Source organism: Canis lupus, chromosome 15 (assembly GCF_011100685.1).
Source record: "Canis lupus familiaris isolate Mischka breed German Shepherd chromosome 15, alternate assembly UU_Cfam_GSD_1.0, whole genome shotgun sequence".
In the NCBI taxonomy this organism is placed as follows: domain Eukaryota; kingdom Metazoa; phylum Chordata; class Mammalia; order Carnivora; family Canidae; genus Canis; species Canis lupus.
The window spans coordinates 14,510,185-14,535,430 of record NC_049236.1 but is presented as its reverse complement, the minus strand read 5'-3'; the positions used below and the strand labels follow the sequence as shown (position 1 = coordinate 14,535,430).

The 25,246-nt window shown below is 37.5% G+C and overlaps 1 protein-coding gene and 1 non-coding gene across 12 annotated transcripts in view; one reads left to right on the top strand and one right to left on the bottom strand.

The window, feature by feature from the left end:
* MAST2 (microtubule associated serine/threonine kinase 2) overlaps positions 1–25,246 on the top strand; it is a 208,477-nt gene that overhangs the window by 125,455 nt on the left and 57,776 nt on the right. For all 11 annotated transcript variants that reach the window (XM_038558183.1, XM_038558188.1, XM_038558184.1 and 8 more), the window contains one exon: positions 21,181–21,272. In XM_038558183.1, coding sequence (XP_038414111.1) covers positions 21,181–21,272 — 92 coding nt within the window. The remainder of the gene's footprint in view (positions 1–21,180; positions 21,273–25,246) is intronic.
* LOC119869459 lies at positions 22,705–22,811 on the bottom strand. The gene has a single exon (XR_005371018.1). It is a non-coding gene; the product is annotated as a U6 spliceosomal RNA (small nuclear RNA).

Below are 25,246 nucleotides of genomic sequence, written 5' to 3'. Positions count from 1 at the left end.
GAGGGAGAAGCAGGTGCCATGCAGGAAGCCCGACATGGGACTCAACCCCAGTACTCCAGGATCATGCCCTGAGCTGAAGGCAGACGGTCAACTGCTGAGCCACCCAGGCGTCCCATGTCTCCAAAACTTGTTCTTATCCTGGCCCTATTGTAGGCATATTGCTTCAATTCTTTCTGCCTCAGTTATCTATATCATTAAAATGGGGATAATAATAGACCTTCAGGGGTTGCTATAAGGATTAGGTGAGTCAATACATATAAAATTGGTCAGAATACTACCCAGGCTGCTGTAACGGTTACTGTGCTGCTGTCTTTGTTGAAAACTTCACATGTTGCTTGCTGGTCCTCACATTTCATTTTGCTTCCATTCGTTTTCTCATATTCTTATTTTCCTTTGGAAAGCTCTAGGTATCACTTATCATTATGTCCTGCCCATGGAAGCTTTGTTACTGGCTAAGATAAGGCAGTGGCAGCCGGGTGCTCTTCTGTCCTCTATACAGTTTCACTAATTGCTGCTAAAAATTGGCCTGTTGGGGCATAGCAGGATGTGGACTAAAATGAGAAAAACTCTTTTGGGGATATTTTTTGGCAGTAAGAAAAGTTGAACAAACTAGGTTTAAAGGTGTTTCATTTTTCCTGAGTCTTCCTCTTCTTTCCTAAGGGAAAGAACAACTTGACAGTGTCTAGAGAAGATAAGTTTCTCCTATTTGAAAGGGAAAGTACTTTTTTTTTTTTTTTAAATAGGAAAGTAAAGTAATGAAGAATACCAGCTGTGATTTAACTTACCCTCAGGAAATTTTGTATGGCAGAAAAATTTTCATAGATCCTGGCTTTAGGTAACCATGGATAAACAGTTCCATTTGGCAAGATGCCAAAGGCTTGCTCTTGGATTAAGAGGAAGAAGCTGATGGTTTCTAGGTATTTCTCTTTCTGGAAGTAGGAAAATTTTGTTTACTAGAAAATTCGCTTTTTAAATGTTGTATGATAGGAAATATCAAAAACACTACAAAATAGAGTAGCCTCGTATCTTGAGTGTCTACTTATCAACTCATGGTCAATGTATTGTCTCTTCTGCATCTCTGTCTAGTTTCCCCAACCCAATTATTTTAAAGCAAGTCCCAGACTGTGTCATTTTACCTGTAAATATTTCAGTTTGTATCTCTAAAGATAAGGGATCTTGAAAAACAAAAACATTACTATTCTAACACCTAAAAATGATTAATAGTTTACCAGTATCATCAAATTTCCAGTCAGTGTTCTTTTCTTTTTCTTTCTTTCTTTAAAAAAATTTTTTTTAAAAAGATTTATTTATTTTAGAGAGAGAGTGGGAGGGAGGGGCAGGGGGTGAGGCAAAGAGAAACTCCAAGCTGACCTACACTGAGTGCAGAGCCTGTGCGGGGTCAATCTCCCCACCCCAGGACATGAGCTAAAATGGAGAGTTGGGCGCTTAACTGACTGTACCACCCAGACACCTGTGTTTTGCTTTGTTTTGTTTTTAATTAGTATCCAAACTATGCCAAACACAGTTCATTTGGTTAGTATGTCTCTTAAATAGGGTGATCTAATAATTTATTACCTAAACTTGGAAACTTTTGGTAGTGAAAGGAGATTCTATTAATTATATTGGGACAGCAGGCAGAAATGTGATTGTCATGGACAAATTGGGATGTCTGGTCACTCTGCTTTTAAGTTTTTTTTTAATCTAAGTTTTTCCACCCTCTTTTTCTTTTTGCATTTCCTGTATTGAAGAAACTGAGTTTGTCCTGTAGACTTTTCCTACGTTCTGCATTTTGCTCATTGCATCCTTGAGAGGTTCTTTAACATGTTTTAATGACTTCTATATTTCCTGTAAACTGGAAGCTTGATCTGATTCTGGTTTGACTTGGAGGTTGGGAGAGAATACTTAATTTTGGTGCAGTGTACAGTTGTTGGGAGACAGATAATGTCAGATCACTCCCATGTTTTGAATAGTATTGGCCATTGATAATTATCACCCTTACTTGATTGGGAGTTTGCCAAAAAGGTGATATTGCCATTACCTTTCCATTTATTGGCTACAGTATTACATAAAAGGAATTTACCCTTCATTATCTATTTGTTATCTTACTCTTGAGTCAATTTAGCTAAACTCTTTCCTGGCTCTTCAATTTGATGCCTCAGATGTTACCAGTTCCTTGGTCTTGTTTCAAACCTGGTAACTACTCTTTGTAGTGAAGATTGTATACTCAGAGTAGTGGAACAGATTGATGTGTGTGTGTGAAGGCTCTTGGAGCTTGCCATTTAAGTAGCTGCTAACTGATTGCTGATCTGAGGAAACCTTGACTCCCTCTTTTGGCTCCTAGAAGTCAACCTGGGGTACTTTTTATGTAGACCCTTGTTGTGTAGGTGCTCCAAGAGGTGAGAACTGATCCAGATATCAAGAACCCAGCAGCAAAGGTAAATATTTGTTGATTTTTCTTAGGGGTTCTTGCAGCAGCATCCCTTTCCTGCCCCTGGCTACTACAGGAGGAAGAACCAGTGCCAATCCTGATTGCCTTAAAGGATCAATCCCTTCCCTTGTCTTGGTAGATAGGAGGTTTGAGGCTAACAGTCCTTCTTCTGAGGAGAAGAGTCAGAGAAATAATTTTCGATGATAGAGTTATCTAGCATAGAAGAGTTAATTTTCATGGTGCACCTTCAGGATAAATTCCTGGGGATTCTGAGGCAAAGAATAAATGCATATGTAGTTTTATTAGCTATTGTCCAGTTTCCCAACATAGTGGTTATATCAGTTTGTATTTCCACCAGTGGTGTAAGATAATGTCTACAGTAGTCCCCTCTTATTTGTGGAGGACCCAGTGGATGCCTGAAACTGAAGATAGTACCAAGCCCTATCTATATTATACTATGTTTTTTCCTATATGTACGTACCTCTGATAAAGTTTAATTTATAAATTAGGCACAGTAGGAAATAAACAACATTAAATAATTATAAAATAGAGCAATTATAATATACTATAATAAAAGTTATGTGAATGTGGTCTTTCTCTCAAAATATCTTACTGTCCTGTACTCACCCTTCTTGTGATGATGTAAGATAATAAAATGCCTACATGTTGAGATGCAGTGAGGTGAATGATATAGGCACTGTGACATAGCATTGGGCAGCTACTGACCTTCTGATGCTATGTCTTCCCAAGTGTCGGTGACTGAAACCACCAGGAGCAAAACTTTGTGTAAGGATGTGTGTGTGTTTGTATGTGTGTGTGTGTGTGTGTGTGTGTGTGTGTGAGTGGATTACTGTTGTATGTCAACTATACTTCAATTAAAAATAAAAAGAAGTTGAAAAATCAAAAAGCAGGGAAACTATTGTATTTGCTCTCAGCCTTGCCAACCAGATATATTACAAGCTTTTGAATTTTTTCCAGTCTGATGGGTAAGAAATGGTATCTCAGGGTTACTAACTAAAAAATCATATTAAAGGGTAACTCAGTGGCTCAGTTGATTAAGTGTCTGACTCTTGATCTCAGCTCAGGATGGGAATTCAAAACCCCATGTTGGGTTCTACACTGGGTGTGGAGCCTACTTAAAGTAAAAAAAAAGGTGGGGGTCATATTAAAATGTTCCTTAAGGATGAAGAATGTGTTTCCAAACCTTATATGGAGGGAATTAGTTTCCCTGTCCTAGGAAATTGAGGTGGATTCATCTATATTTCATTCAGCTGTATACTAGGTCCTCTGAGCAGTGGGGGTGGGGGGTTGGTGGGGAGCCAAATTGGCAGTAGGAAAGTTCTCAGCACATAGTAGATTGAGAGAGAATGCTTTTTATCCAGTAAGCTTTCAGCTCTCAGCTTTATTCACCTCTAGTACAGTCATTCTGAGAATATTTCAGATGATCGCTCTGGAGTTTAGCAGATATTTTTAAGAATAATTTCAAAATTGTAAGAATAGTTCAAAGAGTCCCCCACCCTCGCAAACCGATAGTCAACAAACTAAAGCCCATAGGCCAAATGTAAGCTGCAGCCTGTGTTTGTACAGCCCTCGTGCTAAGAATATATTTTACTTTTTTTTTTAATTTTTATTTATTATTTATGATAGTCACAGACACAGAGAGAGAGGCAGAGACACAGGCAGAGAGAGGGAGAAGCAGGCTCCATGCACCGGGAGCCCGATGTGGGATTCGATCCCGGGTCTCCAGGATTGCGCCCTGGGCCAAAGGCAGGCGCTAAACTGCTAAACCGCTGCGCCACCCAGGGATCCCTATTTTACATTTCTGAAGGGATGTTTGAAAAACAAAACAAAACAAAACAAAACAAGGATGCCTGGGTGGCTCAGTGGTTTAGCTCCTGCCTTTGGCCCAGGGCGTGATCCTGGAGTCCTGGGATCAAGTCCTGCATCGGGCTCCCTGCATGGAGCCTGCTTCTCCCTCTGTCTGTAGTGTGTCTCATGAATAAATAAATAAAATCTTAAAAACAAAACAAAACAAAACAACTAAGGACTATGCAGCAGAGATCACATATGGCCTACAAAGCCTAAAATATTTATTATCAGGCCCTTTACAGTTTGCCAACCCCTTCCGTAATCCATTTGAGAATCTGTTCCTGACATGATATCACCCCAGAACACTTCAGCATGTACTTCCTACAGAAACATTTTTGTAGCTATAATATAGCCCTTAAAATCAGGAAATGAGCATTGACAAATACCATCACCTAATCTATAGATTAATTCATATTACTCCACAAGTCCCAGTAATGTCTTTTATAACAAAAGGATCCAACCAAGGATCATGTATTGTTAAAATTTTATTTTTTTGTCTTCTAAAATTCAGAACAATTCTGTATCCTTTTCTCAACTTTTATGACTTTGATACTTTTGAAAGTTAGAGGCTTGTTATTTGATAGACTGTCTTGCAATTTGGATTTGTCTGCTATTTCCTCAGGATTAGTTTCAGGTTATGCATTGTTAGGAAGAAAAACTTTTCCTCTACCTTCTTAGTTCAGTGCCTGGGGGCCTGTAAATTAAATTAACAAAAGAAAGATTAGCTGGTGAAAAGGCATAGAAGTTTTATTAATATTTACATGTATAGGAGTTCACAAAAGAAATATAACTCAAAGAACTGGTTAGACTCAAAAGCTTATGTACTCTTTTACAAAGAAAAGGGGATGTGGGCTGTAAGGGATGATAAATTGTGGGAAATATAGGACATGTGGAGAAACTAATGGAAAACAAAGTCTCTTTATGCAAACACATTGTAGCTCTTCTCTAACAGGTCCTCCTTTCAGGCAGGTAATGAGGACAGAGAACTCTTCCTGCATCTGTGGATTCTTATTTGCCTTTGGCTTAAAATAATCCTTTTACCAAGGTAGAATATTTTGGAGTGGCAAAATCTGGTTCCCTTTCAGAATCTTTAGTGGATGTTCTTTACCGTTTCTGAAAAAGGATGGTGTTCTTCTTGTTGCATCCTATCAAGTGATGCAGGCGTTCATTTTATCTCATTACCCTGAAATTAACCTTGATCACTTGATCTGCTAGTTTTCTCTGCTGTATGGTTACTTTTTTTTTAATCTCACTAATTATTAAGTATTTTGAGGGAAAGTTATGTAACTTTTAATGGAATTATGTAACTACCCCATTTTTCATCAAATTTTAACCCACTATTTTTAGCTTCCATTGATGTTTCTTGGTTGAATTGTTACTCTATGCTGGTTGTCAAATGGCATTTTTCAAATTCCATCATTCTTTCTGCACTCATCAGTTGGCATTGCACTATAAGGGAAAGTTTTCTCTTCTCCTTGTTCATTTTTTCTCTTGTATCAGCATGATGGGATCTTATTTAATGGGTTATAATCCATTTTAAAAAATATTTATTAGAGAGCATGAGCAGGGAGGGGCAGAGGGAAAGGGAGAATCTGAAGCAAACTTCTCACTGAGTCTGGAGCTGAATTCGGGACTCAGTTCCATGACAGCAAGATCATAACCTGAGCCAAAACCAAGAGTAAGATGCTTAACCAACTGAGCCACCCAGGTGCCGCAATTTAATGGATTATAATCTGTTAATAACATTGTATATTTTGATGTTCAAATTGTACGATATTTGGTCAAGGGGAGTCCTCTCATTCTGACGTCTTTGTTTGGGACATGTCTCTGCCATTCTTTGCGAACCTTGTAACTTTCTGGCCGTGCAAGATGTTCTTGGCTGGTTTATTTTGTACTCCCTGCCCCAGCCCTTGTAATAGCCATTTCTCCAAGGAACACAGGTCCTTTTAGTGGAAAATGGTATTTAAAAGCCAAGATATATGGATGATAGGCATAGCTGCTGATACTTAGGTTCAGTGTTCCCAGAGAATGTATATATGTGACATGCATGCATGGTGCCTTCCCCCAAGCATTTTGCCGCCATCATCATCATCATCATCATCATCATCATCATCATCATCTAATGGCTTCTAGACTGAATTATTCAGGAAGGAAGAAGAGGGAGAATTCTTAAATCCACTAAGTACATTGGATGCAGCCTTCACGCCTGGATAATTTTTTTAAAAATAAGTTTACTTAAAAAAAGTTTATTGAGATATAATTTACATACTATAAAATTCAATTCTAAGTTATTTGGTGGTTTTTAGCAAATTTGTAAAATTGTGCAGCCATGCCCATAATCTAAATTTAAAATATTTCCATAACCCAAAGAGTTTCCTAGTGCCCATTACACCAGTATACTGTCTTCTCCTAGGCAACCACTGATCTGATTTTGGCTGTATAAATTTACTGTTTCTGAACATTTCATATAAACGGAATCATATTCTTTGTAGTGTTTTTTTTTGCCTCTGGCTTCTTCTAGCATAATGTTTTTGAGGTTTATTCTTGCTGACTAATGTTTCATTGTATGGATAGACCACATTTTGTTAATCCATTCACCAGTTGATGAACATTTGGATTGTTTCCAGATTGGTACTATTAGGCGTAAATGTAGCTGTGAACACCTGCATACATGTCATTGTGTAGACATATGTTTCCATTTCTCTTGGGCAGAACCTAGGGATGAAATTGTGTTGTATGGTAAATTTATAGTTTTTAAAAACAAACTATTTTCTGCAGTGGCTGTGTCATTTTATATTCCTACCAGCAATATTCGAGGGAATGTTTTTCTACATCTTCATCAACACTAGATATCCTGTCTTATTGATTATAGCCATTGTAATGGGTGTGTAGTAGTAGCTTATTATGGTCTTGATTTGCATTTCCCTAATGATTAGTGATGTGCTTGTTGGCTGTACATATATCTTCTTCAGAGAAATGTCTATTCAAGTCCTTTGGTCATTTTAAAATCTTGTGTTCTGGTCAGCCCGGGTGACTCAGCGGTTTAGCGCTGCCTTTGGCCCAGGGTGTGATCCTGGAAACCCAGGATCGAGTCCCACATCGGGCTCCCTGCATGGAGCCTGCTTCTCCCTCTGCCTGTGTCTCTGTCTCTCTCTGTGTGTCTCTCATGAATAAATAAGTAAAATCCTTAAAAAATTTAAAAAAAATAAAATCTTGTGTTCTTTTGTTGTTGAGTTATAGGAGTTCTTTGTATATTCTGGACATTAATTTCTATAATATCTTTGCGTAGATTTTGTTCTGGTTCGATATGGATTACTAATTTTTTAAAAGAGGTATATTTTTCCTAGTCTGAATATTTATGAGAAGTTCATGTAGAAGAAGGACCAAGGCAGTGAACTAGACTGTTTGGAAGTATCTGTGGTGCATGAGGAAGCTCATTATATTGCAGTTTTTTTTCTGACTGCAAGTCTGTCCTTGGGCCTCTGCACTGTGGTCCCAAATAAGGTTCAAGAAATAAAATCATATAACCGTCCATTCACTGTGTCTGTGTTTGAGTGGGTTCCTTAGTACTGTCTTTCACGGTCTATTTTTAAATATTTTATCTCAGAGTTGAACTCATCTGTTGAGTTTTAATAATTTTTAAAATGAAGTGTAATTGACATATTAGTTTCAGGTATACAAGATAATGATATGATATATATATATTGTGAGCATTCACTACATTATAACTAGTTGATAATGTATCACTATACACAGCTGCAAATTTTTTTCTTTGTGATGAGAGCTTGTATTTATTTATTTATCTATCTATCTATCTATCTATCTATCTATCTATCTATTTATTTATTTATTGGGAGAGATGGAGCTGGGGCAGAGGGAATGTGAGAGGTAGAAACTTAAGGAGACTTACACTGAGCATGGAGCCCGATGTGGGGCTCTATCTTACATCCCGGAAAACATGACCTGAACTGAAATCAAGAGTTAAACAGTCAACTGACTGAGCCACCAAGTCACCCCTGTGATGAAAACTTTTAAGATCCTCTCTTTTAGCTACTTTCAAGCATGCAATACAGTATTATTAACTAGAATCACCATGCTGTATATCGAATTCCCATGACATTCATTTTATAACTGGAAATTTGTATTTTTTGACCTCCTTCATCCACTTTGCTGCCACTTAGGCAACCACCAGTCTGAGATTGGGCTCATAATTTAGAATTTCTAAAGAAATGTGGAAACCATGGTAACTAGTATGAAGACAAATCAAATTTACCACAACTTTCCAGACATGTGGTAATCAGGATTAGCTTTATATTATTTCATTTTACCAGAGCCTGTATTTGTGGAGGGCCTCTTTAATGGAAGTGTACTTCATTCAAGGAAAAATCTTTAGTCTTACTGGTCACTTTCCTTTGATTACCAAGAGACGCATGGCTTTTAAAATGTATGACGGGACCATTCTCTCCCATTCATTAGTTATCCAAGCAATAGTAACTATGCATCAGCCATTGTCCTGGGCCTTGAAAATACAGACATGTTTAGAATACAAATTCTGAAGCCCACTCTAGGGCTCTTAAATTTCTCTTCCATCTCTACTACCAGGTTTATTTATTCAGAACTTTGGGAAAGTGAACATCAGCTATAGTCACCAATGACAGGATTATCTGATCTCTAGATGGTGGGCACATTTACTTAAGTGTGGTGGGCAACTCTTTCTTCATCTTGAGACTTGGGATGGGGACATGTTGCGGCTGCCATGTTAAGGAAACGTCCCACCATGTCACACAATTCCAGGAGAGGCTATTGCACAAATCTACATTTGGCCAGTTTCTCCCTCTCCTCATGTTTGACTTTAAAACTGTTGATTGGTCTTTTAAATCCATGTGATGGTACCTTGGACGTTGACATTTGAGCTTTAGACCTATGTTTGTTTCTTTTCACTATAAGTTGTTATTGTTGCAGGACGATGTTGCTGAGACATTTAGCATTTGGCTCTTATAAACTGCTACAAGCTGAATCATACCCTTGTTTTTGAGGCATACATGCCTTCTGAATCATCTTTAGAGTGGAGCTCCACATTAAGAAAGTCCTACACATGATCTTAGCCAAAATGCCTAGAAGCAATTTCACGTTAAGAAAGCCTAGGGCAAGGAGATGTAAATTGCATTAGGTTTTCAAAATCTGTTAATACCTTATTGTGATTTAGGGCAAGCTACTTAGCCTCTCTGTGCCTCAAGTATTGCTTTAAACACATAAGCTTAAATTCAGTAGATTGTGAAGAAAATGCCAAGGGACCTAAATCTAAGGAAACAGTACCAGAACAGCGGAAACCAGTGTGAAACTTCTAAGAAAGTAGGCTAAGGTGGGAGGTGTACTAGTCTTAATATCCTTTAGGGGAAAGTGGATAAGGCCTTGAGCTATTTTGGGTAGGGAGATTCTAAGGTAATATAGAATTGAGACCCCATATATAATTAGGAACCTCAAAGGACTTTACGCCCAATGGACTAGGAAAACAGTTTACCCACTGGCATGGAGAGATGAAAAGTTCTTTAGTCTCATCTGGGTTTTAAATAGGGCCCTTAAAAAAAAAAAAGAAAAGAAAGTTTTCCTTGAGAATTTTTAACTGTAGGCTTTTATTAAGTGAATTTGGGTCCTGGAGTTTAAAATGTCTGTGTGGTCTAGGAACTGATTCTGAGGTGGTAATAACATTGATACATCTATCAGAAAGAAACTCAAAATTTCATTTAAATGACACACTCTCAAATCAGGTAGTAGTACAAGGTTCCCATAAATAAAGCCAAACTGAAGATGATTTCACAGTACAAAATTATAGATCATACAAAGAAACAATCTACCATAAATTAGATTCAATAGAAAAAAAATGAAACAATAAACCTAAGAACTTCAGAAAGTACCATTGCAGATAAAGTTTATGAAATAAGTATATTTAAAATGAGTAAAAATATAAACAGACACAAGAGAAAAAAGACATATTTAGTTAAAAAAAAAAAGACATTTTCCCCAGGCATATTTGGGAAATATGTGAATTAGAATCAAGAAATCAAATATATTGCATCATTAAATTTGAAAACTTAGCAGTCAGGTTATATAGTAAAGCTGTGGACAAAGTTAGTAAAACTTTATCTAGAGTGTAACACAAAGATGGAAAGATGTAAAATATGAATGAGAGCTAAGAAGTATGGAAGATACAGTAAGAATGTCTAACAGTATAGAGAAATGGGGAAAAGGCACTATTTATAGAGATAATGATTGAGACCTTCCAGAATTGATTAGAAATTAAATAACATCATGAAACACAGTAGGCATAAATAAATCTCCATTTAGATACATTGTAGTATCTAAATGTTGCAGAACCATAAAAACAGAGGTCTTAAAGGCAACTTGAAAACCCTCAAGAAGGGGGAATCCCTGGGTGGCTCAGCGGTTTAGCGCCTGCCTTTGGCCCAGGGCTCGATCCTGGAGTCCCGGAATCGAGTCCTGTGTCAGGCTCCCAGCATGGAGCCTATTTCTCCCTCTGCCTGTGTCTCTGCCTCTCTCTCTCTCTCTATGTCTATCATGAATAAATAAATAAAATCTTTAAAAAAAACCCCTCAAGAATCTACAAAAGCTAAAAGAATGCTAACACATGAGTTCAGTAAGAAAGTCCACCCAAAAAAAATTGAAAACAGATAAATGTACAAGTACACAAATGTTCATAGCAATATTATTTGAAGCAGCCAAAAAATAGAAACAACCCAAATGCCCATCAATTTGTGAATGGATAAATAAAATATGACATTCACACAATAGAATATTATTTAGCCATAAAAAGAAATGAAGTACTGATAAATACTACAGCGTGGGTGAATCTGGACATTATGCTAACTGAAAGAGGCCAGACAGAAAAGACCACATGACATGTTATTCCATTTTTTAAAAAAGATTTTATTTATTTATTCACAAGAGACAGAGAGAGAGAGAGAGAAAGAGAGAGAGGCAGAGACACAGGCAGAGGGAGAAGCAGGCTCCATGCAGGGAGCCCAACAGGGAACTCGATCCTGGGACTCCAGGATCACGCCCTGGGCCAAAGACAGGCTCTAAACCGCTGAGCCACCCAGGGATCCCCTATTCCATTTTTTTTAAAGAATTTATTTATTTATTCATGAGAGACACAAAGAGAGGCAGAGACATAGGCAGAGGGAGAAGCAGGCTCCTCACAGGGAACCCGATGCAGGACTTGGTCTCCAGAGTGGGATCACACCCTAAGTCAAAGGCAGATGCTCAACTACTGAGCCACCCAGGCATCCGTATTATTCCATTTCTGTGAAATATCCAGAATAGGTGAAACCATAGAAATAGAAAGTACATTGGTGGTTGCCTGGTAAGGGAGGTGGGGGAGGAAGAGGGAGATGGGGAGTGACTGTTTATGGGTTGCAGGAAATCTTTTGGGGGTAATGAAAATGTTCTGGAATTAGCAGTGGTAGTTGTATAACCTTGTGAGTATGCTAAAAAACCCTGAATTGTATACCTTATAAGGTTGAATTATATAGTATGTGAATTATATCTAAAAAACAAAGTTAATGGTTAAAAAAAAAAAAACTAGATAAAAAAGAAAAATTAACTACAAAGGAATAACAGTCCCAAAAGGAGGCAGCTGGTGGTGGTTCTTCTTCTTCTTCTTCTTCTTCTTCTTCTTCTTCTTCTTCTTTCTTCTTTCTTCTTTCTTCTTTCTTCTTTCTTCTTTCTTCTTCTTCTTCTTCTTTCTTCAAAAGATTTTATTTATTTATTCATGAGAGACACAGACAGAGAAGCAGAGACACAGGCAGAGGAAGAAGCAGGTTCCATGCAGCGAACCTGATGTGGGACTTGATCCCCGGTCTCCAGGATCATGCTCTGGGCTGAAGGTGGCGCTATACCACTGAGTCACCAGAGCTGCCCAAAAAGGAGGCTTCTTAATAGCAGTAACAGGAGCCATAAAACAATGGAATATCTTTAAGATATTGAGGAGAAAGTCACTCTCAACAAGAGGTTGTAGGATTCCATACATGTTTAATTATCCTTGAAAGTCATTGAATAAAATAAAGACATTTTCAGATAAACAGCAAAATTGAGAAGATTTATCACTGTCAGATTCTCACTGAAATCATTGCCAAGAAACAATGTGAGATCCAAGAGGAAATGCTTAGCAAAGAAACTGGAAAATATATGAATAAATTTAAGCAAGCATTTCTTGCATAAAATAATATAATTATTCATTTGGCAATATAAAACAAGCTAGACCTGAGATACTGGACCAAATAATATGTAAATTGAAAGGGGATGGGGAGAATTGGAGTTAAGATCTTTTAATTTTGTTCAGGAGTGTTGAGATGCTGGCTGACCTTAGACTTTGTTAAGACAGGAGTACTCGTTAAAACTTTAGTAATAATAATTTCTGTTTTTTTAAAAAGAAAGTAAAAAAATGTATAATTTCCAAATCAATGAAGCACATGTTTAAAAAATACATGGTTAATCCAAGAAGAGCTGCCATTAAAAAAAAAAAAAAAAGAAAAAATGGAGTAAGGGAGATTAGAGGAGAGCATGTCACAGTATCAATCATACAGGGAAGTGGGGAAGGTCACATTTTAGTAAAGTCTTGAAAGAGGTAAGAGATTTTTACCATTGTATTACTGAGGAAAGGACATTTCAGGTTGCAGGAATAATTAGCGTGCAGTGACTCTAGTAGCTAATGATCTCTATGTGAAATTAGCTTTTGGAAGGTTTTGGCCAGAGTAAATAATCTGATCTATACTTTTAAAAGATTACTATGACTAGTTGTACTGAGAACACACTGGGAATGTGAGACAAGAGTAAACCAGGGATAGTTAGGAAGCTGTTGAAGTAATCTAGACAAGAGATAAATCATGAGTTTATTTCCAAGTAGCACCTTTTATTGACTGAACGAACACACCTTTTCTCCCACTCTAGCTTCAGTCTTTTTTCCATCTATCTATCTATCTATCTATCTGACTCACTTATTTACTTTTTTTATAATTCCAATATAATTTACACTGTAATATTTATTGCAATTACAATTCTGTACATTACTCCATGCTCAATGCTGATAAAAGTTTACTCTTAATACTCTTCACTTATCCCCCCCACCCGCAACCACCAGTTTGTTCTCTATAGTTAAGATTCTGGAGTTTTTGCCTCTTTTTTTTAGTCTATTCAGTTGGTTTGTTTCTTAAATTCCACATACTAGTGAAACCATATGGCATTTGTCTTTCTCTGACTAATTTATTTCACTTAGCATTTTACCCTAGAGAGCCATCCATATGTTGCAAATGGCAAGATGTCATTCTTTTTTGATAGCTCAGTAATATTACATTGTGCATGCGCGCGTGCACACACACACACACCCACATATATATTATATATAATAGATTTTCTTTATCTAATCACTTATCAGTGTGACCCTTGGGTTCTTCCATAATTTGGCTCTTGTGAATAATGCTGCAGTAAACATAGGGGTACATATACCTTTTCAAATTAGTATTTTTATACTCTTTGTAACACGCAATAGTGGAATTACTGGATCATATGATAGTTCTATTTTTGATTTTTCGATAACCTTCATACTATTTTCCACAGTGGCTGTGCCAGTTTGCATTTGCACCAATAGTACACGAGTGTTTCTTTTTCTTCACATCCTTGCCAACACTTGTTACTTCTTGTGGTTTTGATTTTAGTCATTCTGATAGGTGTGAGGTAATATTGTAGTTTTGATTTGCATTTCCCTGATGAGGGATGATGTTGAACAACTATTCAACTATTCAGTGGCTGTTGGCTATCTGTATGTCTTTTTTGGAGAAATTCTTTATGTCTTCTCCCTATTTTTAAATAGGATTATTTGTAAGTTTTTGGTATTGAGTTTTATCAGTTCTTTACATATTTTGGATATTAGCTCTTTAGTGGATATATCGTTTGCAAATGACTTCTATTAAATAGATGGTCTTTTAGGTTTGTTAATGGTTTCCTTTGCTGTGCTAAAGCTTTTTATTTTGGTATAGTCCCAGTAGTTGTGTGTGTTTGTTTGGGCTTTTGTTTCCTTTGCCTCAGGAGACCTATCTAGAAAAATGTTGCTATAGCCAATGCCAGAGAGTTTTTTTTTTTTTTTAAAGATTTTATTTATTTATTCATGAGAGAGACACACACAGGGAGAGAGGCAGAGACACAGACAGAGGGAGAAGCAGGCTCCATGCAGGGAGCTTGGTAAGGGACTCGATCCTGGGTCTCTCCAGGATCAGGCCCCTGGGCTGAAGGCGGTGCTAAACCACTGAGCCACCAGGGCTGCCCTGTCAGAGAAATTAATGCCTGTCTTCTCTTCTAAGATTTTTGTGGTTTCAGGTCTCACATTTAGGTCTTCAGTCCATTTTTGAGTTTATTTTTGTGTATGGTTTAAGATAGTGGTCCAGCTTCATTTTTTTTTTTAATGTAGCTATCCAGTTTTCCCAACACCATTTGTTGAAAATTAATTGACCATATAATCATAGGTTTATTTCTGGGCTCTCTATTGTATTCCATGCATTTACGTCTCTCTATTTTTGTTCCAGTACCATACTGTTAAAATTACTACAGCTTTTTTTTTTTTTATTTTATTACTACAGCTTTGTATTATATCTTGAGATCTGCGGTTGTGATCCCTGCAATTTTCTTCTTCTCTTTCAAGATTGCTTTGGCTATTCAGGGTCTTTTGTGGTTCCATACACATTTTCAGATTATTTCTTCTAGTTCTATGAAAAATGTTACTGGTTTTTTTATTTTATTAAAAAAATTTGTTTTGAATATTTTATTTATTTGAGAGAGAGCATGAGCAGGGGCAAGGACAGAAGGAGAAGCAGACTTCCTACTGAGCAGGGAGCCCAAACAGGGCTCGATTCCAGCACCCTGGGATCATGACCTGAGCTGAAGGCAGATGCTTAACTGACTGGGCTATCCAGGCACCCCCAATATTTTATTTTTTTAAGTAATCTCCACACCCAACATGGGGCTCAAACTAACAGACCTGAGACCAAGAATCACATGATCTGATTGAGCCAGCCAGGTGTCCCTGTTGGTATTTTGATAGGATTGCATTAAATCTGGAGACTGCTTTGGATAGTATGGACATTTTAATAATACTTATTCTTCCAGTCCACGAGCATGGAATATCTTTAAATTTGTTTGTGTCATACTCAATTTCTTTCATCAGTGTTTTATGGTTTTTAGAATACAGGTCTTTCACCTCCTTTCTTAATTTTGTTCCTAGGTATTCTTTTTGGTACAATTGTTAATAGGATTATTTTCTTAATTTCTCTTTCTGTTACTTCATTATTGATGTGTAGAAATGCAACAGATTTCTGCATATTGATTTTGTATTCTGACTTTACTGAATTCATTTTTCCATTCTAGCAGTGTTTTGGTGGAGTCTTTTGGGTTTTCTATATATAGTATCACGTCACAAATAGTGAAAGTTTTCCTTCTTCCTTACCAATTTGGTCTTTTGTTTCTTGTCTGATTGCTGTGGCCAGGACTTCCAGTACTATGTTGAATAAAAGTGATGAGAGTGGATATCTTTTTGTCTTGTTCCAGACCTTAGGGGAAAGGCTCTCAGTTTTCCCCATTGAGTATGCTGTTTGTTATGGGTTTTCGATATAGCCTTAATTTGTTGAGGTATGTTCCCTCTAAACCTACTTTGTTGAAAGTTTTTTTCATGAATGGATATTATGCTGACAAAAATGCTTTTCCTGGGATCCCTGGGTGGCGCAGCGGTTTAGCGCCTGTCTTTGGCCCAGGGCGCGATCCTGGAGACCTGGGATCGAATCCCACATCAGGCTCCCGGTGCATGGAGCCTGCTCCTCCCTCTGCCTGTGTCTCTGCCTCTCTCTCTCTCTCTCTGTGTGACTATCATAAATAAATAAATTTAAAAAAATGCTTTTCCTGCATTTATTGAAATGATCATATGGTTTTTGTCCTTTCTCTTACTGATGTGATATATGACATTGATTGATTTGCAAATATTCACCCACCCTTGCATCCTGGGAATAAATAAATGCCACTTGATTGTGGTGGGTGGCTTTTTTTTTTTTTTTAATGTGTTGGATTTGATTAGCTAATATTTTGTTGCAGATTTCTGCATCTATGTTTATCAGAGATATTGGCCTGTAGTTTTCCCTTTTTTGTAGTGTTTTTGCCAGGTTTTGGTATCTATAATACTGACCTCAGAATAAATTTGGAAGTCTAGTTTCTCAGTCTGCACAGGGACATTGTCATGGATGTTACTCTGAAATAACATCTGAAAGTCCTTGACCTTAAATGACCCCCAGATTCTTCTATATTTTATAGAAGAACCAGAAGTGGGCTTTTCCTCACTCTAAATTCTGAAGGGGAATAGCCACATGTTAGCCAATTACTGAGTTCTCTCAAGTTTCTCTGAGCAGCTGGACTTTTGGGATTTCGAGATTAGAGAGGTGAAGGGGTCTGCAACTATTCATTCTACTTCATACTCTGTTGCTTCAGACTGGGAAACAGACCTCCTAAATGGGTTTGCAGCAGCTCCTGCATGGAGGAGAGTGGCGGGGGCGGGGGGGGGGGGGGTCAGATTTGCATACCTGCTAGTTGATGGAGGGAAGAAATTTTGAAGGCTGAGATCTCTCCAAATGTGGCCACAGTTCATTCGACAGTATCACAGAAGATTGCAAAGGGTGCTTTAGTCGTTGATCCTACTATCCATTGAGATGACTAGGGTGAAGCATATAAGAAAGTGAAATGCCAGGTCTTGATCCAAGTGACCAAGTGACTGGGATGGTACTGAACAGCAGTCTGGTTTAACCCAATCCTTGAAATAGGCAGCAGAGCATCAGCTCAGGGAGCTTCTAGGTTTCCTCTCATCAGCTGAGAGACAGCGTGGCTGACTGTAAACATACAGTACTTTTATCTTACTGGGATGAAAGAATTAAGACCTGTTCTTTATCTTCTAGGATCCTGGGGAAATGGCCAGAAACTCTTGAAATGGAAAAATTAGCCAGTTCCTTGTTTTGGATCCCAGCTGAGTCATGGCATCTGTAACAGGGTGTCTGACCTTTTTTTCCCCTAGCAGCTGTTGCAGATTTGCCAATTGAGATTATGTGTACCTTCATAAAAAGGCATGTGGCCTGGAAATATGATCTTTAGTGTTTTGTATTTTGTTTTAAATTTTAAATAAGATCATAGCAAATGAAATTAGAATCAGTTATCTGTCCCTGCAGTGTCAAGAGATCTTCATTTTCATAAAGGAGTTTAGACATAATCGTTTGATATACCTTACACATGCCAGTATACAAATATCTTCTTTTATTAACAAATCATATTCATCCAACAAATATTTTTTAATCCTTGTAACAAATCATATTCATTTATTCATTCATTCATTTAACAATTATTATTGTTTTTTTTTTGAGAGCCTGCCATGTGCTGGGCATTGTTCTAGGAATTGAGGAATACGGGATCCCTGGGTGGCGCAGCGGTTTAGCGCCTGCCTTTGGCCCAGGGCGCGATCCTGGAGACCGGGATCGAATCCCACATCGGGCTCCCGGTGCATGGAGCCTGCTTCTCCCTCTGCCTGTGTCTCTGCCTCTCCCTCTCTCTGTGTCTCTCATGAATAAATAAATAAAATCTTAAAAAAGAAAAAAAAGACATCTAGTTAGAGATATCAAATATGCACTTGATATAGGAGTCTTATACTCACAGGAGAGAACGCAGAGTTATCTATAAAACGCTGGGCATCATCAACATCAAAGATTAAAAACTATGAAACTGGAGGGGTGCCTGCGTGGCTTAGTTGTTTCAGTGTCTGACTCTTGATTTTGGGTCAGGTCATAATCTCAGGGTCATGAGATCAAGGCCCATATCAGGGTCTGTGCCAGGTGTGGAACCTGCTTAAGATTCTCTCTCTCCCCCCCAAAAAAAAAAAAAAAGATTCTCTCTCTCCCTCTCCATTTGCCCTTTTGACCCAACCCCCTGGTCATACTCTGTCCTCTCTAAAAAGCTATGAAACTGGAAAAAAAAAAATCGTTAGGGAGTCAATGTAGGGAGAGAAAAAAGATGTTTCAGATCTGAGCCCCAGGGTACTAAATGATTTAGAGGTCAGGAAGAGAAGGAACTAGCAAAGGAGAATAAAAGATGAGCAGCTAGTGAGGTGGAAGAAAACCAGGAAATCATCATGTCCTAGAAACTAAGCAAAGAAAAATATCTCAGGAAGTCACACAGATATTAGGTTGAGCAAAAGAAGCCAAACACACACAAAAATACACAATGTACAATTCAACAAACGAAATTAATACCACATGATAGAAGAAAGTGGTTGGCAGACAAAGGGTTGACTGGAAAGGGCACATGGGAACTTTCCAGGGTAATAGAATTATTGTCTTTTGTTTTCAATGTTGTTATATGGATTGTATATAGTTATCTCATTTAACAGAACACTTAAGATCTGTATTTTATTGACTGAATTATATCCCAATTTTTAAAAAAATTAAAGAAGGAGTTAAAAGTATAAATGATGTTTTTTGTTTTTGTTTTTTTTTTTTTTAAGTGTAAATGATGTTATGTTGAGAGGTTACATAAGATGAAGATCAAACTCATTGGTGATTTTGATAGCAATGGTTTCAATGGCAGAATGGGGATGACTATCTAGAGTGGGCTGAGGAGAGAATAGGAAATGAAGGTATGAAGATGACAAGTACAGAACCCCCACATGGGATCTTTCCTGAACACAGATGCAAAGAACTGCACAAAGTCTAGGGAGGTCTAGGAAAGATTTTATTTTATTTTTGTAAGATGGAAGGAACGACAACATGTTTTTATTATGATGAGAATGATTTAGCAGGAAGTAGAAATTCATGGCATAGGGGAGGGAGGGCAGTGTAGGGTACAGACTTAAAGAGGAGAGTCAGAGGAGTTGCCTTCAATAGGAACATGATCTTTCCTTCTGCTCTTGTAGAGTATATGAATACAAATTTAGGCTAATAGACTTGTACAACAGAATATGAAGTATTTTTGTGTGTTTTTTTTTTAAGATTTTATTTATTCATTCATGAGAGATACACACAGAGAGACATAGGGAGAGGGAGAAGCAGGCTTCCTGCAGGGAGCCTGATGTGGGGCCCAATTCTCAGACCCCAGGATCATGACCTGAGCCAAAGGCAGGTGCTCAACCATTGAGCTAGCCAGATGCTCCTCTGTTGTTTCTTTTTACCCTCAGTTGAATTAAAAGCAAAGTCAGCAGAGGAGGGTGAGATTTGGGGAACAAGTGCTGCTGGAGGTTCAGAGTTGGTTGTCTTGGAGAGAGAGTGAGTACACACTGCCTAGGTAACTGTAGTATGGTTAAGGAGACTCACTTAACAGTTGTCATCATAAATATAAAGAGATACTGGCCAACATATTGTGGGTTTTTCTTTAGTCACCTTCAGCTGCCCCAGTGCCGTTGTAAAATAGGTGGAAAGTTGGGTTTAAAAGGGTTGGGATTTCACCAGGAATGCGGTGACGTGTGTGTGTGTGTGTGTGTGTGTGTATGTGCGCGCACGCGCGCGTGTGCACACGTGCGCTGAGAGAGGGGAGTTAAGCAAGATTTCAGTTAGAACTAGAATTTAAAGTGAGTGTTGAACAAAGAAGTTGAATATAGGAAGTTTGCTGACGACAGAATGAGTTCATGGAGGCACAGGGTAAGCTATTTTTTGTTGAAAGATCAGAGAATAGAGGCAGACTCTGTCAAATTAGAGAAAGAGAATCTGGAGCATGTGATGGTGATGGAGGTAATGAGGGCTGTGAGACAGGATTAGATTTGTCCTGATGGTTTCTTAGGGAAAAGTGCTTATTATTTCTAATCATCATCTTGTTCTTGAGATTGATCTCAATCCTTTCAGTGGTTTCTTGTCACATTTCCAGTAGTTCTTTATGGCAGTCTACCAGACCTGCAGAGTCTGGGTGTGACCTACCCCCTATGGCCTTTATAACTTACTCCTTTTCCTATAGTTCTTCCCTCTTGTCACCCACTTTACTATTTTTTTAACATTCCACTTCCTCCACCCTTCTCTCTTTATTTTTCTTCTCAGCAGTATTCTAGTTTGAGGACAGAGACTTTGTCTTATTTCCTTTCACTTCCCTAGCATCTAGAGCAGTGCCTGGTGTAAAGTAGGTATTTGGTAAATATTTACTTGGATGAATATAAATAGCAAGTTTCCCTAATGCCTTTCACATAAATTTGTGCACATTTTCACTAGCAGGTATAGCACGAAATGGCTTTTCATGATGATTTGGTTTTTTCCAACCACAAGAAAAAACCTCAGGCATTAACATGCTATAGAAAGACAGTTTATAGAAAGAACTCAAGCCTGTTTTGAAATTTATGGTGAAATGAAAGTATTACTTAATTCTTAATTAAGCAGTTTTTAAAAAATAGATTTCATGGGTTAAATTAATGGTTTCATTTTTAATGGCAGGAACATTACTTTTTTAAGAGATAGGAGAATGTGTTTTTTGTTTTCTAAATCAAATGTACCATGACCATTCTTTAGGTACAATTGAATCATGGTTGTTACCTTTAGAAGAGCTCCTTGAGTTTGCTTAGGAAGTAAAACCTAAACATTAGAAAAGTGCAATGGCATTACAAGATAAAAGTCAAGACTGTGACAAGAGTTATTCTAAGGCCCAACACTATGAATTATGAAATCTTTCTGAGGCCAACAGTATTTGCTGACCCATTTCAGCTTAAAGTAGTATACTGCTCAGCCCATGGAATAATGTCACTCTTTTGTTCCTCAATAGCCATTTAACTTCTCTGAGCTGATGAACCTGTTATAACTGACATTCTGTTTTCATTGCAGTTGTCGGACAAGTAACCGCAAGAGTTTGATTGTGACCTCTAGCACATCACCTACACTACCACGGCCACACTCACCACTCCATGGCCACACAGGTGAGTGCTTGAAGGTTAAGAAAGATGGAATGAAAGAGTGGCCAGTGACACCTCATTTCTGTTCTACTTCTCACTTTGTGTGTTTCGGCATATGACGTTGTCACTTTACTTGGTTAACTAAGGCATAGAGAGTTCATGAACATGCTTTCTATGGGAGAATATATTCAGTCTGTTTTTGATTCTTAGTTGTTTCTTGCCTTGACCTGACAACATTCCTTTTGTTTGGTTTTGTACATATTTTGGGGCCAGGTATATATCCTGGGCTGTGGCCTCTGTTCTGGTATATGGAGAGTGTGTTATGGCTCCAGGCATCTGGGGCCATGTGAAAAGAGCTTTATTTTTATTTTAAATTTTATTTTATTTCAAAAATTTTATTTATTTATTTATGAGAGATACAAAGAGAGAGGCAGAGGCATAGGCAGAAAAGAACATCTTTTCATATGCATACTTGCCATCTTCTTTGCTGAGGTGTCTGTTTACATCTTTTGCCTATTTTTTAAATCAGGTTGTTTGTTTTCTTTCCATTGAGTTTTCTGTGTTCTTTGTATATTTTGGATAACACTCTTTTATCAGATGGAGCTTAATCTCAGGACCTTGAGATCATGACCTGAGCCAAAACCAAGAGCCAGACGCTTAACCAATTGAGCTACCCAGGTACCTCTGGTATTATGTCTAAAATGTCATTGCCATACCTAGGGTCATCAAGGTTTTCTCCAGTGTTAACCTTTCAAGAGGTTTATAGTTTTGTGTTTTATGTTTAGGTCTGTGATCAGTTTTAATGTTTATGAAGGTCTGTAGGTTCATTTCTTTGCATGTGGACGTCCAGTTGTTCCATCACTACTTGTTGAAAAGACTAGTTTTTTGGTGGGTTTTTTTGTTTTTGTTTTGTTTGCTTTTGCTCCTTTGTTAAAGATCAATGGACTATATTTATGTGGATTTGTTTCTGCCAGTTTTTGTTCTGTCTCTAATCCATTCCATTAATTTGTCTTTTCTTTACTTACCATATAGTCTTGATTACCATAGCTTTATAGTAAATCTTGAAGTTAGGTAGCATTAATTATCTGACTTTCTTCTTTTTCTTCAATACTGAGTTGGCTACTATTTTGGGTCTTTTGCTTCTCCATATAAACTTTAGAATCAGTTTGTCATCATACACAAAATAAGTTGCTGGACTTTTGATTGGGATTATGTTGATTCCATAGATCAAGTTGGGAAGAACTGACATCTTGACAATATTGAGTCCCCCTGTCTATGACCATGGCATATCTCTCCATTTATGTAGTTCTTTTTTGATATCTTTCATCAGAGTTTTGTAGTTTTCCTCATATAGATCCTATACATATTTTGTTAGATACAACTATTTCATTTTTGGAGAGTAGTAATGTGAATGGTAACATGTTTTTACTTTCAAATTCCACATGTTATTGATAGCATTAAGTGTTGACTTTTCATGAATTCGTGTGTCATCCTTGCGCAGGGGCCATGCTAATCATCTCTGTATCATTCCAATTTTAGTATATGTGTTGCTGAAGCAAGCACAAGTGTTGACTTTTGTACATTAACCTTGTATCCTGCAATTTTGCTATAATAGTTTATTAATTCTAGGAGGTGTTTTGTTTTGTTTTTGCAGATTTTTTGTATAGGTTATCATGTCATGTGTGAACAAAGTTTTATTTCTCCCTTCTCAATCTGTATACCTTTTATTTCTGTGTCTTAATGCATTGGGTAGGACTTCCATTGCAATATTGAAAAGCAGCGGTGAGAAGGTACTACTTGGTGGAAAAGCTTCAAGTTTCTCACCATTAAGTATGATGTTAGCTTTAAGTTGGTTTTTTTTTTTTTTTTTTTTTTTTTTTGTAAATGTTCTTTATCAAGTTGAGAAATTTTCCTTTTATTCCTAATTTGCTGAGAGTTTTTTAAACCATGAATGGGTCTTGGATTTTGTCAAATGCTTTTTCTGCATATGTTGACATGATCATTTGATTTTGCTTCTTTAGCTTGTTGATTTGATGGTTACATTAATTGATTTGCAAATGTTGAAGCAGCCTTGCATACCTGGGATAAATCCCCCTTGGTTATGATGTATAATTTCTTTTAGGCATTGTTGGCTTTGGTTTCTCTCATATTTTCTGGAGGATTTTCCATCTTTCTTGAGAGATAATGGTCTATAGTATATTTTTCTTGTAATATCTTTGTCTGGTTTTGGTATTAGGATAATGGTGGCCTCAGAGAGTAAGTTCCCCCTGCTTCCATCTTCTGGAAGAGATTGTGGGGAATTGGTATAATTTCTTACTAAATGTTTGATAGAATTCACTATTGAACACGTCTGGACCTGGTGCTTTTTGTTTCAGAAGGTTATTAATTATTGATTAAATTTCTTTAATATAAGCCTATTTGGATTATCTGTTTCTTGCCTGAGCTTTGGTAGATTTCGTTTTTTAAGGATTTGGTCTGTTTAATCTAGGTTATCCTATTTACGGGCCTGGAGCTGTTCATAACATTGTTTTATGATCCTCTTAATGTCCATAGAATCTGGAGTGATGTTCCTTCTTTAATTTAAAAATTAGTTATTTGTGTCTTTCTCTTTTTCTTAGCCTGGCCAGAGGTTTATACATTTTGTTGGTCTTCTCAAAGAACCAGCTTTTAGTTTTGCTGATTTTTCTCTGTTGATTGTTGTGCCCAAGATTGCGAATCCGAGAAACCACCAAAGAGCCGACACCAATGCAAATACATGAGAGTTTTATTTACAAGCTCGAGCTTGAGTCCAACTATACCCGACACAGCGGAGCAGGGACTTGGACCCCGAGACTAAGAGGCTTAGCAGCTTTATAGGGGCCAGTGGCCAATGGGATACGCAGAAAGTTGCACAGTCATGTCGGTCCACACGCAGGTGGCCAATTGAATTACATCTTACCCTATAGTATCCATTTGAGCTGGCCTATTACTTTGGTCAGAATTGGCAAGCAGTTTTGGCGGGCACAAGGCAGAGTTACATTGTTATGAGCCAATTTCTGATTAGGGTGTGCCCAGCGGCTTGACTAGGATGGGGCAGCGCCTTAAGCAATAAGCAGGTCATGTGGATGTCATACAGGAGGTGGCGGGTGTAGCACAAAATGGAGTTAGTCCTGCTCTGCTTGTCCAGGGGGAGGGGATTTTTGTTAAATTTCCTGGGTTCCACATTGATTTTCTGTTTTTTATTTCATCAAGTTCTCCTCTACCATTTATTATTTCTTTTATTTATGTTAGACTTAATTTGCTTTTTTAGTTCCTTAAGGTGGAGGCTTAGATGATTAATTTTTGATCTTCTTTTCTAATATATGCATTTAATGCTAGAATTTCTCTCAAAGCTGTGTTTCACTGTATCTCACAGATTTTGGTAAGCCATGTTTTCATCTTCATTTAGTTCAAAATATATTTTAATTAATTTATCTTGAGATTTCTTCTTTGACCCATGTGTTATTTTAAGGTACATTTTTAATCTCCAAGTATTTTGTGATTTTCCAGTTATCTTCTGTTATTGACTACTAGTTTAAATTCCACTGTGATCTGAAAATAGACATTGTGTGATTTCTGTTCTTTTAAACTTGTTAAGATGTGCATTATGGCCCAGAATGTGGTCTATCTTGGTGAATGCTCCCTGTGGTCTTGAGAAGAATGTGTGTTCTGCTGTCATTGGATTAAGTAATCTATAGATGTCAGTTATTACCAGTTGATGGTACTACAGAGTTGAACTATGTTTTTACAGACTCTCTGTATATGTAAAGATGAAATTGCTGAGTCATGGGATATACTGTATAAATTTTTGGAGTAGGCTTAACAAGTCAGGGGGCATGCATATTTGTTAAATATCACTTGATTTTAAAGTAGTATACTGGAACTTAGAGGATGACTTCCTTGAGCCTTTGGAGCAAGCCCCAGTAATTCATTCCTCTTTACTCCTTAACACTTGGAGCCTCCGAACTCTATCTTCCTTG